A 19,700-nucleotide genomic window follows, 5' to 3' on the forward strand; every position below is an offset into this window, starting at 1 on the left:
TGCAGCTTGCACTGAAGATGTTCTTCCTCATGATTTGGAAACAAATCATGAGGAAAACAGTTCACACATGACACTGTAAATTTCCTGCTGAGCTGAAGTTTTCTTGAAGCAAACCTGACTCCACAAGAGGGTTCAACTGTGCTTATATGAAATTATGTGAGCTTTATGTAAAGACCGTCCTTAAATATCTTTTATATTGGTTGCAGCTCAGGCAGTAAGACACAATGGAGTGTGAATTATTTAAGGGATAATGCCCATGTTGGAGGAATGCATGAGGCAATAAATGGCTTTTGTAGGTAACTGAACACCACAGCAAGGCTGCGAGTTATCTGAGAAGCACGGAAGGCATTTGTTGAAAATATGTCCCAGTGCCATGTTCAACAAGGAAAAAGTTAAACAAATACAAATGTGGCTTTCTGGCCTTATGAGGATTTGGGAAATTTATTCAGCTGGCTTGTTAGTGAACAACCATCAGAAAGCACTGAGCACTGAGGTGAACAGATTAATGGAGCAAATAATTAGGAGTGGAAAAAAAATAACTGATGAGTTTCAGCACATGCAGATGTCAATGAAGATGTATCATCCATGGGAATCTTACATTTTGCACTCTGAGATAAATTCATATAATGACATGCAGCTTTGTCACATGGTTGTTATGGAATTAGATTTTACACGACTTTAGTGTAGCAGCAATTTAGGATTTATTTTTTACTTTTATTGTAAATAACAAGGCTAGATTGTGTGATTTTTAACAGCACTTAATCAGCATTTAATCATCAGCCAATTTAACACAACAATTTTAACAGGATTTGCTACAATAGAAACAGTGATTTAGTTAAAGGTTTGAGAATGGCAAGGTTCACACGAGACTTACTGCAGGGTCTTGGGGGGGTGGGAGCTCTAAATCCAGTTGCATTCTTCCAAAATACCCCCTAAGGTGAACTACTCACCCTACTTCCTTGTCAGCATTTGTCCACAGATAAGTTTGTTCCCCGAGGGGTCAGCCCCGAGGTGCACCTGAGGGGTGCCCTGAGTGGCATCCCAGCTCATGGGACTGACTTGTAGTCAAACTCAGATTCCTTACCACGTAGTTCTTGGACTCTGGTGTGATCCATCATTTTCCCATGAGGGATTTCAATGAGTACCTGCTTTAAGGCAGTGCTTCTCTTTGTTCATGGTCATGGCTTTGCCAGTCCAAGGAACAGTCACATCAAGGCAAACTATGGTTCATGAGCCTAAGTAAGACTCGTGTCAAGAGCTGGAGTAGAGCGCACCCGCCACTTTGCTATTCTTGCTGCTTTGTCAAGCACAAAGAAAAAGATATGAATCGTCCATACAGTATAATCTGAATCACTGTAATGCCCACTTAAGGGTTTTCCGTCAAGAAATGAAATTATGATCTAGTGTGTTGCGCTCATCTGTGGAATGCAGATTCCTGCAGAACTAGATGTATATTGCTTGTAATGGGGGAAGATCATTAATAAAAAGATTAACAAGCAATATATCTATTCATTGAATTTCTCTTTGAGTTAATTTTGTTAATAAAACAGAAAGTATCAAGGCATTTGATTTTCTCTTTGGATTATGAAACTAGGGGCTTTAAAATGTGGTATGCATATGCTGCAGCTTAAAAAAAATGCAAGCCTACCTCTTCTGCTTGTGTAACTCTACTGGACCATCTTCTGTGACTTTGAAGGCCCTGTGTCAGCCACAGCATCCGAGGGATTGATTGCCTATGATACAGTTTTGGGATATGCATTGAATTTCTCTCACAGCTACATTTTGATCAATGATGAGGCACATGCAGAATACATACAGACAGTCTTGCAAATAACATACGGTGGCTAACCTCTATTTAAAGCAACAGTCTTTGAGAATGAAGGCCGAGAATATAGTAATTACTGTTGTCCTCCTCAGAAGATAGAGTGTATGTACATACACTGCAGCATCCAGCAACTGCATGAAATATGTGAGGTATGTTAACTCAGGTTATTTGGGAGGATTGTAATAACTACAGGACTCACTTCCACTACTGATGAGAGCTGCTGTAATGGTGGTTGGCCTTTGCTGCAGGAAGAGATCTTGATTCACTGGCCAACAACAACAAATCAGTTAATAACATTTTATACAAGGCTAAACTGAAACAAATGGAACCTGGGAAATCAATTAAAAAATAAATAAGACTGAGAGAATTATTTATATTTCATATGTATTGCCTTTATATATGCCTAAGCAACATGCCTAAATCCTCTTATTCCTCTTATTATCTGCATTGCTATTTGTTAGTGAGTCAATAATGCTCTGCTCTTCTGCACCATAAAAATTAGCTCACCCTTGACATGGGCAACTATTGGACTAATCTGTTCCTGAATGAAGTAATCATTCAAGTTAGACACTTGATATTCAAGAAGATAATGTTTCCATCTTCTACACAGATCGGAAAAGCCACAGTATATGAAATGAACGATATTGCTATTCCTAACGACATGTTGTGGCTGTATGAAATAAAGATTGTATCTGTAATATATATGCATGTATGAAGTTGGCTGGCATCGTAGGTGGGACTATCTGAAGGTTACCTGGCAACTGCCAGAATACAATCTCATTTTCACTTGCTTTGCCAAACACTAACTGGGGCTGAAATCTCCCATCTGGATGGGAGCGGGAGTGACTGCTTTACACTTCGATCAGATTAGTTTCACTGTTTTCAGATGAAAAAAAGAAGATAACGTTTTGCCAGCGTTAATACAATCTGATAACATTTCTATGAGAAGATGTGCTGTCGCTGTTTGCTGGCACGAAGAATTAAAATAAAATGTACAAGTGGCTTGTGTATCAGTTATGCTTTTTGCTGCATTTTTGAAAACTTGTCCAAATCTTGCCAAATTTAAGAAAATCAGTCCACACATGTTTTATTGGCTGAAATCTCTGAAGAGTCTTTTTATAGTTATGTGCTAATACTCTACACTGTAAGGGACTAAACACCTATTTTCTTGTATTTGTAAATCTGCACACCTGCAGGCTATGTGTGACACAGGAGAGCAAGTAAACTTGCTTATCTTGTACCATAATAGTGTCCAAGTAATGGAGCAATGCACAAGGTAGACATAAATTGGTTGCCTTGTCCTAATAGGAGAGTACTGAAGTTATTCTAACTGAATTCGGAGTAGAACTGTTCTGCACACATGAATATGTCATCTAACTTTAAAGGTCTATGAAGGTAGGTCTTCGTAGCAAAAGAGATGAAAAAGAAAGGAGGACAGAGTCATCGTCACCTATTCTTTAACTGTCAGCAAACCATGGCATTATTAATTCAGAACATCATTAATTCAAGCCAAACCTCAAATATTGTTGTTCATGTCCAAACATTCATTGGTGTTTAAATTTTACACAGGAGAACTTCTGGGTTAAGATTGCAAAAATAAAGGGCTATGACAGGAAAACAAACAAACAAACAAGAAACTCTTTTTTCATATCAAGACTTTAAATCAGACAGTTCTGCTGGCTACAATTGTAGCAATATAATATCAGGGAGAAGAGGTCCTATCATGTACCACTGAAATCAGTGAAGCTTACATCAGTGATGATTACAACAGTTCTGGAAGCAAGGCTTCTTCTAGGTGTGTTTAAGATCAAGCCAACTAAATACATTCAGACTATATCCCTGTAAACAGTCATCATGCTTTAGAGGACCATCATTCTAATAATCTCCCAAACATTTTTGTCTGTTTTTCTTTCTGCTTACCCTCATGTGTACCATAGATAGCAAGAAATCCAGTTTGACTACTAGAAACTGGATGAATCTGTAGCCTTATTTGATCCCTATTTCCCCAATGTTTTTTTCATTACAGACTGAGTATATTTGAGATAGAAGCTTCTGAAATCCAAACACAGAACTCTGCAATGCCATTCTTGGAAATGTTGTTTTTTTTTGTTGTTGTTGTTTTGTTTTGTTTTTTCAAATAGATGTTGGAAAATGCTATATCTTTCTGCTAGATTTTCCATTTAACCTATTAGGAATTTCCAAAAGCATTTAAAAATACACATTTGGATACTAGTGCTCTCCCTCAGTCCTAAAAGGCTGTGTGCTTGTGTGCCTATTGCTGTAATAAGAGCTTTTGTCTGTCAATAGCCACTTTGCATTGGATTTTCAGATCATGACTTCAAGGCAATTACTGTTTAGTCTTAGCAAGCTGAAAGCTGAATGCTATATTGCCTCAACTACAATTCCAGAAAGGATATGCCAATAGCAATCTGAGCATTGACTTCATATTGGTTAACAGTAGTAGTGAAATACAAAAGGGCATCACTCAATGTGCAAGTTCATTGGCCAGTTTATAGCGGATGCTTTATTGCTGCTCTTATTGAATGTTCAAGACAAACTTCCAAGCATATGGCTATACCACAGGTCTTCTTACAGGTCAACTTTACTGCTAATATGCAGATTTAAGTGTCAAATTCAGGAATTCAGTTCTGTGCCCAGTCACATGGCAGAAATAGATGTTTAAGCGATTGATAGTCTGACGCATGTTGGAAATATTGAACACGCTCTGCTTTGAGATAACAAGTAGTGTCTGCAGGGGTGAGAGCATATGGGGAATAACAGATCCTCTGGAAGAACTTTTGGAGTCCAAGGCTTACCTTCCTTGAAATAAGTTTCTACATGTTATTGTGAAGAAAAAAAAATATACTAAACTGGAGCTAAAGTATGTTCAGGAGCTAACTTGCTCATTTTCACTTTTAAATCTTCTAAGTTGGTCTGCAAAGTTAGCCAAATAAGCACCATCGACTCCCAGAGTCAAACTACACCTGTGAGCATTCTGAGGGTAGCACAGAGAATAAAACAGAAAATTTTCTCAAGTTTAATCTTCGTATGTGAATAATATATGAATGCATAAAACAAAGACTCTGATTTGAATTTTATCTCTGTTGCACTGTAAAACCGGCAACATTCCCCTGAAACCAGAAAATTCATTTTAAACTGATCTGTCTGTGGCAGAACAGAATCTGCAAATCAACACTATTAAATAAACTTCTATTTAACCTGTCTCTTTGTAATTCTGTTTACTTTTCACTATACTTAACAAATTTAGAGATCTGTCTCAGAGGAGCCATACATTAAAATTTGAAATAGTGATATGAAAATCTACTTATCTATTAAAAAAACCAACAACATTAGGTTGAATGCTAAAACAATCTGAGCCTTTCTGGGTATATTTCTAGCACTTGAACACATTTATTTAAATGCTTAACACCTAGCAGAGTATGTTAATCACAATCCATTTCCTGGCCAGTGGAGAGATGCACTTAGGTCTTGCTGACCTTTCTCAACTGTGTTTCACAAGCATCTGACAGATGTAGATGCCATGATGTCCTTGTTTCCTCATAATGAGAGTCATGCTTTCATCAAAGGCCACAACAGTATATGGTGCCAAATATGTTTAATGCATTTATAACTTTGAATGACCTACGTTTCATATGGCAATATGACAAATTATCAGTTCAGTCTCTTTCTAGACACAGCTTAAGACAGTTGTTTTTGAACATTTTGGATGTTCTAAATATATGATGGCCAGATGGTACAATCCCTGCTTTTGCATTCAGCCCATGAATGTACTGCAGTTACACTTTTTTAGCTCTCTTTCCATAGATTAAGACTATGGGAATCCTCTGGATTAAAGTGAGAAAAATGAGAGTCCTATGAAGTTTAGCTTTTGGCCAACTTGGAACTCTTGTGATATTAACTCCATAGTTATTTCTAATTTTCTTTCCCCTTGAAGCTTTTTCAGTAGAGTCTGACCAAAGAAAGAGAGCTTTTATAGTTCAAATCTTCATGCTGTTTCCTACATATTCACTCTTTCTTCCAAACTCTCTCATTTCAGGGTAGAACAGAACTGGAAATGGTACAGAGAAGGGCAATTAGTACGACCAAATATCATACAGGAAAAAAGATTAAATAAAATAGTGCACTGTGGGTTGGAATAAAAAGCAGCTGAACAGCTGAGGAAATACAGGCTCAATGAATAAGGAATTGTAAGTGGTGTGGAGAAAGTGAATAGGGAATGTTTATAAAAAAAAAACGGTACAAAAACAGTTTCTTTTGTTTATGTGCAACTCAGCTATGCAACTTGCTGCCACGGGATGTCTGTAAAGGTCAAAAGCATGAAAAAGGTTCAAAAGGATTAGACACGTTCACAGAAGAAAAATCTGTCAGGTATTACTGAACAGATAAAGAGAAAAGCCCTGTCTCAGGAAGTGCCCAGTTTGCAAATCAATAGAAACTGAGAGAATTTACCAGAGGATACCAAAGGAAAGGGCAGCTCCTTCTATCCTCTCTAAGAATCCCCAACTAACCTCTGTCAGCAATGAGCTCCTGGGTAAAAAGGACCTTGATCTGACCCAGAATGGCTGTTTTGCGTTCTTGATACCCTCGTTGATTGCCTTTGCAATTCTATGGGGAGATGAGAAGATTATGGTAGATTGAAGGTAGTTAAGGGGATTTTTGCTTTTAATTTGTCTTTGCAGAAAGTATGTCTCAGCAGAGCCAGAGAGTCTAGTCTCATATTTCTCTCCTGACATGGATCTCAAGACTTTACTTTTGCTTCAAGTGTTCTTTACAGAATAAACAATATAAGGTTACGTTGAACAGACATTGCTGAATATATGCTAGCTTTATTCACAGCTCCCAGCCTGGAGGGTTTTTCTCCTTAACTCTGTAATCCCCGCTCTCAGCAGCACCCTTTGCCACTGCACTTTGCAGTGTTTTGCCTTTGTTTAGCAAGGTCATGCTGTGGAGGGTGCAGAAAGCAGCACCTGACAAGGAACAACCTCACTGAGCATTCAGCTAGCCTCTGGTAACTCACTGTGTAATCAAGCAAAAAATGACAGATGCCACCCTATCATCAATGACGTGGTTAAAGTCTATATAACCAAGACTAAAAGCAAACCCCAACAAAGGTCTTGCTTGCCAAAGTCTTACTGCCTTTTAGGAGAGGGAAGGAAGGGTACCTTCCACTGTTATCAGGTGTCACAAAGGTGCGGGTGAGCCCATGTTCCAGCTACACCCATTTTACTACACGTTTTTGAGCAATTTGTCCAGCGTAAGTGGAGCCACATGTACAGAGCTTCCTGAGGAAAACTGAGCCAGAGGATCTTTTGCAAGTCTGGTCACTCCGGTCAATGGAGGGGAGGGAGAGGCAGCACCTCTGGGAGAGGAGTAATTCTGAGAAATCTGGCTCTGTACCCTTTTTGAGCCATAGAACTGGGTGTTGTTTTTTGTTTGTTTGTTTGTTTTTGTTTTGTTTTGTTTGGTTGGTTTTTGTTTGTTTGTTTTTGTGTCATTGGAGAGTATTTATTTGCATTTTCTACCTAGACTGGATTTTTTAGGAACACAGCCCACCTCTTTCATCCACGCTGCCCAATGCCTGTAATGTACAATGAGATACTGACCAAGCATATTGTTAAAATGGCTAAAGACCAGGTAACATGTGATTATCTCAGTCTAACATGCTTTTTTTCTCTGGCTTTTCAACTGTACATTTGGTCCTTTTTTAGGATCTCAAAGACTACAGTGACAGGGCAGGTTGGTGCATGGATGTTACAGCCATATGCTGTAGAGGTTGAAACCAGCATCACATAGCCTTCCTTGGCTACTGGAAGCAGCAGAGCTGTAGTAGCATGGAGACAAGCATATGCTGCTCCTTAACTCTGATTACAAGCCTATATGGAGAATTGCGCTAATACAACTCTAGCACTTCAGATATGTTGAGTAGCATCGTGTTGCTTACACACTTCCAAGCTGTATTCAGTCACAGATATATCCTGGGATATAATCTGCATTCATGTAATGCAAAAGATCGGTAGCACTGCCAAGTGAGAGTCCTGGAAATGGCCTGCATGCCTGCCTCTGCGAGTTAGTGCTATACAACCACTGCATCCTGCAGATATGAGATCTGCATAGATCCTTCTGACTTCCACTTGGACAAGGCTTGAGCTGTGCAAAGGGGCTAGAGATGAGTATTACGTAGCTTCTTCCACTGTAGAAGGTTGCTGGCTTTTGACAGTCAAGCCATGGCAAGGAGAACTTATGAGCTACGATAGTGTGACCATGCTTCATTCTCCCTGCCCTGTACCTGGACTTCCAGATTTTGTGACATTCTAGGCCACTTGCCTTGGAGGGGAGCCCTAAGCATATAATATGTGACCTCTCTGTGTAAAGTGAGTTCAGTGACTGGCTTCTAGCAGGACATGTTACTGTGTATTTATGTGCTTACTGTAGACAACAGAGAGTGATGATCTGTTCATGGAAATGGAAGGCCTTATATGATAAGTGTCAGCAAACAGACTCATGGTATTCTGAAATGCATTTCCTTGGGAAGATTCATCACGGCTAACTTGCTTTTCCATCTGCATTATCTTACAGGCATATCTTAAGAGGCTCTAGAGAGCCTGAACATGACCTTTGGTTCTCTCACTCTGCTGACAACATCTGGGAAAAAAGTGTTTAGCAGCATGATGGATTTTTTTTTTATTATTATTTTTTAGCGGCATGGAATTCATTTTGCTTGATTGGACAGTGAGTGATGAAATAAATGCAAGCTTTGATTCAGTGACATCAGCATCTATGAAAACACTGTAGCTCTGGTAAGAATTTCTGCTGCAAAGGGTTTCCTGTAGAGACCACAATGAAATTAACTAGTGAGTTTGTTGTATGCATCTGGAAAATGATCTAAAATTCCAAACGAATTCAGTTTCATCAGTGGCTTCCTGAAAATAAGCAATTAGCTATTTATAATGAATAGACACATATTTATCTTTCAGTATTCTATGGGTCTAAATGATGTGTGGTATATCATTTCTACATTAAAAATATCTCAAACACCATCACAGTCCTTTTTGGCTTTTTTGCCCCTGAGGAAAAATATCAAAGATCTACAAAGACTCCCATGACTCCCATGCTCACTCCACTAAGCACGTCACAGGATAAAGAGGACACATAGGTGGGGAAGGATTCACCACCACTTCATCAGGATCCGTGACCTAGCACATCATGGTATGCCGACAGCCTTAGCCGCTAGCTATTTTCAGTAGCTATTGCCAGTTGTTCATTCCAATGAAGGTGGTGAAGCATGGTCAGATATAAGAAACTCCAGGAAACTACTTCCAGTTGCTTAGAGGCTGATTTCACCCTGGAATCTGAAGCAGAAAGGTCTTTCTGTCAGAGCATGTTTTTTTTTTAATCCTTAGTATTGTAACTCTAGACATTCCCTATCCATCCACAGACCTCTCTGGCATCATTTTAAATCCTTTTCTTCAGACACAACTTTTACACTTTGGCTTTAAAATGCAGCTATGGATTATGTGTTCATTATACTTCCAAACACAAGCAGGATCAACCCTTGTAAGACTTTGGATAAGGGACAGCCTCTGAAAGACTGGTATCCTATGGGAAATGCTACGGCTGATTCACCGGGAGCCAATATTCTGTCTGGTAATTCACAATTGGTACTCTTCCAATTAGCAGTAGGAGACATAACCGCTAATACAGCCAGCTGCTACCTGCACTGCCTTTCTTATCTGCTGTCTTTTTCTCTTCCTATCCTGTTTGTCCTCCTGTACCTTTTGAGAGATAACACATATCCTGCAACAAGACAATGGCACCAAAGCAGTAACTGAACATTAAGTGATGTAGTCACACAAAGAGCGGGCTGTGTTTCCTAGGGATGAGGCAGGGAAACAAGAAACTGGAAAGGGAAGGAGTTCTGCCGGGTAGGAAGCATCCAGGGCCGTGATGAAAGAGGAGGAAGGCTGGAGCTAGCTCGCTGGAGGCACACACTCCTCAGGGCACAGGTGAAGGCGAGCGGGTTGTGTTGACCCTGAGCGCACTGCAGCTGGGAAGCAAGGCACAGACCGTGCCGTTTACTCGAGCCCAGAGGCAGGAGAGCCCCATCGCGGCCGGCGCCTGGGGGAAACGGGCTCCGGGCCCTGCAAGCCCAGGCCGTGCTCGGGCGGAGCGGCGATGGAGGGGCCGCCCGGCCCTCAGCCCTGCGAGCCCGGCTTGGGGCACCGAGCCCTGCGGGCAGGGGCTGGCTGTCGCCATGGCAGCCGGCCAGGCCGCAGCTTCCCCGCCACGCTCCATCCCCCCCGGGCGGCGGCACCGTGCCCGGCTTCGCCCCCGGTTGCTGCCGGCCTCTGCCTCCCGGAGGCGGGTGGGGACAGGCTCGGCCCCAGCCCGGCTGCGCCACAGGGTGGCGAAGGAGGAGGAGGAGGAGGAGGGACTCCGGCGCGGCACCGACTGACGTGTCCCCGTTATGGAGCCCGCCGTGATTCATCAGCGGCGGCGGGGCGGCAGCGGGGAGCCGCGCACCGGCCCCGCGTAGGCACGGCTGCGGCGGGGGCAGCCCTAGCGCCGCACTGCCTTCATCCTCCTCCCCCTCCTCCTTCTCCTCCTCCTCCTTCTCCTCCTCCTCACCGCCCGCTCCCGTGCCCCCGCGGCTAGGCGAGGAGCCCGGGGGAGGCAAGATGGAAGAAATCCTGCGAAAGCTGCAGAAGGAGGCGTCGGGGAGCAAGCACCGGGCCATCAAGGAGAGCTGCACCTGGGCCATCGGTACGGGGCGGGTGTCGTGGGGCCGGGCAGGTGTTACGGGGCCGGGGCAGGTGCTTGCTGCGGGGCCGGGGACAGGAGAGCTCCCCGCACAGGGTGCGGAGCCCCGGGCAGCTCCGGGCTGGGCTTTGCCGGGGGTCTGCGAGGCCGGCGGGGGCGTCGGGGGCGTCGTCTGCCCAAAGCTCTCTCCTCCCCCAGCCCCCTTTCCGAAATCATCGCAGGTGAAACCCTAGGACTGACTTTTTTTTTTTTTTTTTACTGCTGGCTTGTGTTCCGGCAGCTTTTTGAAAAGCTGATTTTTTTTTTTTTTTATTTTGACTGGATTCAATGAGCTTTTCTATTCTTGCTGTGTAATGGGATTAATAATCACCGATAGGAGTTCTTCCAGGGGAATACAGGCTTAGGTAAATTTCAGTGTCAGTTGTTTGTGACTTGAGGTGCTTTTGGCCCTAACTGCTTGGAGCTTTAGTCAGCAAGACCCTTAACTTACATCAGCATGACCATGATACATAACACTGCTTTAGTTTTCAAGAGATGGCAATTTTTATTTTTTTTTTTATCTGTACGTGGTTATAGCAGAGTTTGTGAAAGCTCATACCTGTTGCTGTCTCGTTGCTGGCCCTTCAGTTGGATGTTCTGCAGATTGCTCCATGGATTTGTGTGTTATCCTTGCACGGCAGCCATGCTAACATCCTCTGTGCTGTTCTAGTTTTAGTAGATGTGCTGCTGCTGGAGTGCTGATACGTGAAAGGGAATTCACTGAGGAAAAGATGGTACTTGGTGCCTTCTCATTGGGTGCCCGGTGTCCTGATAGTCACGTAAATCTTGCAGGCGGCTGTGACTATTGTTCTGTTGGTTGCAGTAGGTATGAACCTGAGGATCATTGGTTCAGAGATCGTAGCCGGATGTAGGACTACGGTTGAACTCAAAGTCTCTTTTAAAGGTCTCATTGTTTTCTTTGATTACACAGAAACCTTGGATTCTGCTGATGCTGCTGTCAAGATACCTCCATATCAGCTAAGGTAAGAACATGTAATTTTGAGAACGGTGGAGCAGTGAGTATTTGTAAAATTGAAGTCAAAATTTGAATCACAAACTAAGCAATTAGAAAAGCTCTGAATCTGCGTGTTTTCCTTAGTTTATATATACGCATTTCCAGGTTAGTTGTAATGAATAATTTGTAGATGTGTCCTTGGCTTCCATTCATGAATAAACTGTAAGGAAAAGTATTAAAATGGGTAGCAGTATCTATAATGCTGATACTTGGTTAGAAAGGAGGGGTGTTCTATGGTCCGATACTGTTTGCCTTCTAAATTACAGTCTTCAGTGTGGCAATGCATCTCAGTCTTTTCAGTGTGTATATTTTCTTTTAAGTCTAGATCACTTTTTGTTTACTGAAAATAAGTATTCTAGAAAAAGAAAGGTAATATATAGCTAGGACAATGGGTAGGAACTTTAATATAGTTCCTATGACTGCTTCTTCCTCTAGCCTGCTAGGTTATCTTGAGTAAGTCTTGTCCCTTCCTCTTGTCTTCATTTGGCCACCTATAAAGTGGTGGAGGAGGCACTGCCCCAATTTGTAAAGCTACTTAAGATCTCATTTTAGCAATTGATTGCTGTGGAGAAAGTACATAGACAAAATCATTCACTGTCCCTCCCAACAGACTCAATAGGAAGCATCAACAGAAACTAGCAAGTTCAATGCTCAAAACAGGAGGATGCTACTTCACACAGTTCATAGTTAAGATGTGAAATGCTTAATCTTCTCTTGTTAGAGAATGTCATGGATGCTAAAGGTTGCATTGGTTTGAAAACCACCTCAGCAAATCCATGGAGGAAGTTAATTGAGGTCTGTTATATGCAAAAGTAGCCCTTCCTATTCAGAAGTATCTTGGCAAGAGATAATTGAGCTTGTAAGAGGATATGTAGGAGTGTTGCTATGAATTTGCGCTGTCCTGTAGTCTTTCTGGATAATCACTACTAGCTGCTGACAAAAGTGATGCTTTTAACCACAATATTACTCTCCTGGGAGTATTTTTACCACCTCATTTCTCTCCATTGCTCTTGGTGTAGCTTTGTGCAAGGAAAATTACAGAATTGGAGAGGTAGTTATTCCAGACCAGTCACCAAATAGGGAAAGAATAAGAGCAATTCTCTTGCAGCTCTGCATGACTGCCAGCTACAGTGTCCACAAGGGGCCTGGTGTCAATAGGGAATGGATGAAGCTCAGGTCTGACATGACCAATCCCAGATCTGTGCATTTCTGACACAGGTTGAACAGCTGAGAGCAGTTGGATCAGTAATTCCCAGTAGCTCCATTAGAATTAGATTGTTTGCTTTGCGCTGTGATTGGAGAAAACTTAGCTCTTTATCTTTTCATTTATCAGCCTTTATACTTAATACAGGGTATGGTCTTTTTGTATATAAGTACTATTCTCATTCCGTAAGACTGTTAGCTAGCTGTTACCACATTTCTTCCTTTTTCACTACCTCTTTACAGATGCATCTTCCTTTTCTTCTTCTTCCAATGTTTTTAATGTTGTATTTGTTTAGTTGGCTTTTTTTCCACTGTAAATCCTATTTATTTTTTACATAAAGCTAATACTTCGGCAAGCGTAGCTGTGAATTAAGTGTGTGTGTGTGGTGGCGGGTGGGTTTTGTTCCTTACAAAATAAAGGGTATGTTAGAAAATTTGAGTAAAAGCTTTGGTAATGGGATCTTTATGGTGTAGGCACTGCCACACAACCTCAGACAGTGCCTGAGGAAATACTAACTTCCCCTGTACTCTGAGTTTATTCTTCATTGTCTAACAAACTACTGTTAAGGTCCAAATGAGCACTCTGGGCTGCCTCTTGGGTTGGAATTTGCCTACATAATGTACCAGTGAAAATATGGTAAAAGCTCATCTTTGCTTGATATTTGTTAAAGAACAGCGCCGTGACAGCTTGGTCTGTAACACTGCAAAAGGATAGCCTTGAAAATAGGGCAAAGACGAAGACCAGAAATACAGCCAAGATAGGTGTAGCATGGAGAGATCCCAACCATGCACCTTGCCTTATTTCATCTTGATCGGTGGCAGATTGCATCATCTGTTTAAACACACATCAGCCTTTGGCTGCTTACCCACTTTGAATCTGCCATTCACACCTTTTCTGCTATAAAGTTGTTGGGAGTAGTAGCAGAGACTGTGATGTAACCTGGAGTATTCTGTGGTACCAGAGTTAGAGTGAAGGTATGTATCATTTTTCCATCAAGTGACCCTAGCTTACAACTTGGGTCTGAAGTCCGTAGTTGCAACATACTGAAAGTATTAAAGACCGTGTGGAAGGTAATTCAGGAGAAGAATAAGTATTTGTGAGGTCTCTTCCAAGAATAGCAGCTAAATGAATGTTTTGAGTACTGTATGTGAAGAGAGACTATTCTGACTTGTTTAGTAGGAAATCTTGGTGTGTCCTTAGAATATACCAAATACAAAGAAAATACGTCAGTATTTTCATACATTATATTTTGCCAATAATCACAATCTGGGGCACATCTTTACTGCATAAGAATGTGGGACAGAGATTCATGAGCTGTCATGTCCAGTTGAGGTGGATGCTGGCTCGCTTCCAGAAATAGCAAATCTGGTAAGTACCTCAGTCAGTTTCTCTTTCTTCACAAAGCAGCATCTGGCTTCTGCTAGCAAGTTGTGCTGGTGTTTGTGCCTTTTAACGGAATCACCATGTCATTACTTAAATCCTTTTCCTTCTAGAACTGAATAATGATGTCTGCTCACAAAAAAGAGAAGGTGCAAACTATTTTCTCTGCCTAACTCCCCCCCCTTTCCTCCTTAAAATATAAAAGGACATTTGTGGCTTTTGAAACCACAGTTTTAGATGAGTAGTGGTCTTTCATTGTGTTTTAAGACAGTGGTTCTAGTGTGAGAATGGGAGTACAAAGTGTTTCTGCATTTCCTCAGACTGACTAAATGAGTTCAGGTATTTCACATGTATTAAATAAGCTACATGCTTATCTTCACTACAGTGTTGGGGTGGACTTTCTTTGTCTTGGCTTGCTCTCCTCTGTAGATTCCTCTCTTGTTTTCAGCCCCTATTACTGAGCATAGGGCAGGCTATGCTCAGTTTTTTCCTGGAGTCCATGCAATTAGTTAGCAGGCTTAGCTGTAGCATTTGTATGGGAACTGTTTCCAGCATTTGTCTGGCAGTGGTTTAGACAGCACATACCTGCTGTGGTTTGGAAGCGCCTGGGATACTTTTTCCCCAGGGGAATGTGGTGATTGGACATTCAGCCTGGAATGTCATTTTTTAATTAGTTTAATGGTGATCTATTGGGCATATCTTCGGAGAGCTAAATGAGACTATTTTGCTGTTCAGCTTCCTTTGATGTTAATTGGACTTATGAATCCAAATCCCAGTTAATGACCTTGAATATTAATTCTAGTGAAGGGCATTATTTAAATGACTCACTTCCTAAAGAGTTACAAATCTCCAACAAATACAGACTTCCCCACAGAGTCCCATCAGCTCTGCCTTGAGGTAGAAATGCGTGTGTGCTTCTTTAGTACTTTAACCTGTGAACGGGGTATTGAGCAAGGGTGTGAAATAGTAAAGACAATTAGAGTGGACTGGGATGAAAACGACCTTAAGTTAGTTCAAGATTTTCCCATAGATGCCCTCTGAATTTTTGAGAAGGAAGAGTCATAACCCACCTGGACTGTTGTTGCCTGAGTAGAATGATCTTTATGTTTCTGAAGAACAGGTGTTGTGAAAATTAAATATGTACTAAGAGCTTGAGGAGACTGGATGGATAATATAAATAATGAATTAGGTATAAGGAATTGACGTGCTGATGTTTTAATTGGTGAATTGATCAAATGGAAGATAGCTTAAGAAAGAGCTTAATGTCATCTGTCAACCAGCAATTATTTGCTACTAAGCTGGGCCACGTTCAGTTCAGTATTTTTCAAATGCCAAATTCTGTCCTAAGGCAAGCCACCTACACTGAGCTGGTCTCTCTTCTTGGCTAATTCCTGGCGAGATTCTCCATTGTGATTTTAGAGGCTAAAATATGTTCCATAAAAGGTAACTGAACAGACACAAAAAACGAGCGTTGAAAAAGAATATTTGATCAAAGCAGATTAGCATTCATGAGGAAATAATACGTATACACACACCAGAATAAAATAAGAGTCAAGAGTCTAGACATTGCTTAACAGTCACATACCACTTTGAAAAAAAATTAGTTAAGCAAGGGGTTTTTAGAATGCTTTATATAATTGTCTGTATAAAACTTAGTGGCTTTCAGTCAGCGTGGACTTGATGCTGCAAAGAGGAGGTTGGTTGGGACTTGTGAGGGAGCCTGTGGTTTGATGGCTAGTTTAGCTGTTGTGTGTTGGTGTTACTATCCCCACTGGAACCTGGAATCTTGTATACAGGATTTCTTGCCACATCCCTGCTGTAGTTTGTTTGGAAAAACTTTTAGACTATCAAAAGACTGCCTCATAATTCTAGGACATTTTTGCATTTTCCAGGTCTTACTGTTATTCTGTCATTACTGTGGTGTGTGTTTTTTTTTTTTTTTTTTTTTTTTTTTTTGTTCTGACCAAACCAGTGGCAAAACACATATTTTGCCCTTTAGTCAGTAGAGCAGAAACATCATTGCAGACTTGAGTTTGGTCTGTTGTCTTTTTCCTCCTGGAGAAATGTGACTGAATGCAGAAGATGCATAGGCAAGATTCTCAATAGTATATGTTGCTGTCGATGCCAGCTTAAGGTTTCCCCTATGGACTTTAAAGTAATGGCTGAGACATGTTGATGAGTAAAGTGTTTTGGCACAGTAACTAATGTTTTTTGCATTAGAAAAATGCAAGAAGACATTCACAGAACTGGAAAGGCCTTCCAAATGCTTATTTATCTCTTCAGCATATCTGTACACTGAACATTTCTGTACCTAAAAGTATCAGGAAGTAATTGAAATTAAATGGAGAAACAGGCTCAAGCCTTCAAGACCCCAGTTCTGTGTGCCTAATCAGAGAGATACGGAACCTGGACAGATCATGGCTTTCAGAGGTGCTGAGCGTTTATAAGTCTGTTTGTCAGAAGCAGTTCCTAATATTCACTGCTGCAAAAGCTTGCACCCCTCTGGTATTTCACATTGGCCTCTCAAACTAGCCAGTGTTTCTGGGGATTAGAGCAGGAGAAAATCAGAATTTTGTGGTGAGCAAGGTTCCCTATCATAACCAGCTTATGTCCAGTTCTGTGTCTTGTGTTTATGTCCAAGTGCTGTTCATCTTGGTGCTAGTTTTTGAGGGCTGTTTGTGAACTTTGGGAAACCAATGCAATGGAGAGCAGTCAGGAACAGAAATAAACCTTAAATTTAGCTGACCTCTGAAATAGTTACACTCCTTACCTTTTTTCTGTAGTCATGAGAATTTGGGGGGGGTGCAATTGGAAGTTCTACTCTGCCATTTATTTTTGTGTCTCTAGCTTTGTATCTGATACCTTGCGAAGTAGCCTGGCTTACAAATTCTTAAATAAAACAACATATACATTTTAGTTTTCATGTGCTTAACAAATAATAAAAGCTGTAAATGTGGTATAATCATGACCAAACATCGTATACCTGGGAAACTTCCATCCACTTAGCTCTGCAGGTAGTGTGTCCATTTAAAGATTTTTGAGACTTGGAATGCATTTTTTGGCTTCTCCATTGTGAAGAAATATTTGTGATTTCATTTCATTCTTTTCTCATCCAATTTATTTTGTTCATAGCTTCTTTTAGTTTCTTTCTACTGTGAGAGAGTGGTAGGGGAGCTGATTAGTCTTTATGATTATTTTTGAGTTTGATCTAAAAATTATTTTTAATACATTATAAAAGGCTATATCATCCAACACTCCTAACTTTGTTTTCCTAACTATAGGATAAATTTTAACTAATATGTATGTTGTTTGAAACTTCCTACTTTAGAGTTATTAGGCAAACCTAAAATGGGCAGAGAATTGTGAATAGAGAAATTTACTACTCCTCTTGCACTTATCCATTGAGAACAATGTTGCTAAAAGATAAAAAGTTTACGTGTGTTTATTATGGGAATAGAAAAATAGAGGGGGGAAATCTATAAATATACACAGACATGTCACCTCTGACTTGGTAGGTATATCATCTGTAGTCTCATGCAGTTGATAGGGAAGTGTAATTGTCTGCTGATTCTTCTGTTCTATTATCCATTCAGTGTTGGCCATCTAGTAGGGTCCACTGTCTTTCTGATAATGGTTTTGTGAATCAAGAAGCAGATTATATGTGTTTTATTTGTATATAAGCCAAAAGCTGAAATTTGTGATATCCTGTTAACATTTGTAGTTTAATGTCAAGAATGTGTCCACAACATCACTTGAGACTGTAACTGATTAACTTTGTGTGCCATGTGCTAACAACACAGACATGCATCTTTCTGTGCATATTTAAAAAAACAATAAAAAAAAATCTTCATTTTTTTTCGAGTACTATGCTAGCACACTAGTTGATAACACATCAAAATTCTGACTTCATTGCATGTTTGTCTTAAATCATGCTCGTACAAAGACAGGCTGCAGGAGTTAGGGTTGTTCAGCCTGGAGAAGAGAAGGTTCTGGGGAGACCTTACAGTGCCCTTCCAGTGCCTAAAGGGGGCCTGCAGGAAAGCTGGGGAGGGACTCTGTCAGGGGTTGTGGTGACAGGGCAAGGGGAGATGGCTTTAAACTAAAAAGAGGTAGATTATGTTAGATAAAAGGAAGAAATTCTTTACTCAGAGGGTGGTGAGGCAGTGTAACAGGTTGCCCAAAAAAGCTGTGGATGTCCCATCCCTGGAGGTGTTCAAGGCCAGGCTGGATGGGGCTTTGGGCAACCTGGTCTGGTGGGAGGTGTCCCTGCCCATGGCAGGGGGGTTGGAATTGGGCTTTAAGGTCCCTTCCAACCCAAACCACTCTGTGATTCTGTGATAATGACGATGGGGAGAAAAAAGTAACAGATGTTAAATGAACAACTGAACTAGTATTTGTTTACCTATTTTTCTTGAAAGCGTATAACTTTTTTTCGTTTTTCCTTCTGGTATTGCTGTGGAATCTCTTAAAATCTATAGACAGCAGTAGACTAAATCTCCTATTGCTTGGTTTGGGGGTGTTTTATGAGCGTAGCAGATGACCTGACGAGAAGAATGGAGTGGGGAGGGAGTAATGACTCTCTGAGTTGTTTTTTTTTTTTTTTTTTTGGGGGGGGGGGGGGGGGGGGGGGGGGGGGGATGTTTTGGACAAACCTGTCTGTGTTACCCTTTCTCTTTATTAAAACACTGCTTCCTGCTCTTGGTGCCACAGCCACCTGGCATTAATTGCTCCTGGGCTTTCCTCCTGAACCTGACCGCTGGATGTGTGACTCATGCTGCTCAGCCATTGCAGAGCCACTGTCTGGCATTCAGCAAGTGGATGATGAGCTGCCTGGGAGGCATCTGGCCAAGAGGAGGTTTTAGAGGCAGTATGGTTTGCTGAGCTGTATCTCCTCTGTTGTCGGTCTACATGCTGGATCTAGACCTCTGGGGGCACTTAAAATTTGGTGTATTTGAATGGTGTATGCGCTCTGATCTCGATTTTAAAAGTTGTATTCCTAGTCCTAGTGTGTGTGGAGGGCGTGACTAAGTGTTGAGAAAGGCAGCGCAGCGCTGTCTGGTACTGTATTTGGATCAATCTGCATGTTTATTCTGAGATACGTAACTGGCCCAATTTCTTGCCTGATGGGCAGGTATTTTTGTCTCAACAGGACTTTGCATCTGTTCTGGGATCACAAAAGAAAACAGCGTTGGAAAAGAAAGGGGTGTACAGGGTCAATTTCTGTTATGCATGTCTGAACTCTTGCTGTCAAGAAGAGGTTTTGGAAATGTTGGAAGGCCCCTTGATCTAGGAATCCCTAAAAACCTGTCAGCCAGGCTTATGGCTCTTGAAGGTATCAAAGGAAGTTTAGTATTTTCATGGGGAAAAAAGTGCATGGTTTTGAAACATTGTTTCTGTTACTCTTATTTGGGGGGAGGGCGAGGTTTTAAAGGATGGTGGCTATTGTTTCACAGGCTAAC

The 19,700-nt window shown here is 41.3% G+C and overlaps 1 protein-coding gene across 11 annotated transcripts in view; it reads left to right on the forward strand.

The window, feature by feature from the left end:
• Positions 1-10,173: 10,173 nt before the first annotated feature.
• Positions 10,174-19,700, forward strand: part of ARFGEF3 (ARFGEF family member 3) — a 93,141-nt gene continuing 83,614 nt past the window's right edge. For 7 of the 11 annotated variants that reach the window (XM_040551963.1, XM_040551965.1, XM_040551967.1 and 4 more), the window contains exons 1-2: positions 10,175-10,606; positions 11,574-11,625. In XM_040551963.1, the coding sequence (XP_040407897.1) occupies positions 10,522-10,606; positions 11,574-11,625 (137 nt within the window). In that variant the 5' untranslated portion in view covers positions 10,175-10,521. Of the gene's footprint in view, positions 10,607-11,573; positions 11,626-19,700 lie in introns of all 11 variants that reach the window. The other 4 variants (XM_040551960.1, XM_040551961.1, XM_040551966.1 and 1 more) reach the window with 1 other exon arrangement.

The sequence above is a fragment of the Cygnus olor genome, chromosome 3 (genome assembly GCF_009769625.2).
Source record: "Cygnus olor isolate bCygOlo1 chromosome 3, bCygOlo1.pri.v2, whole genome shotgun sequence".
NCBI lineage: Eukaryota > Metazoa > Chordata > Aves > Anseriformes > Anatidae > Cygnus > Cygnus olor.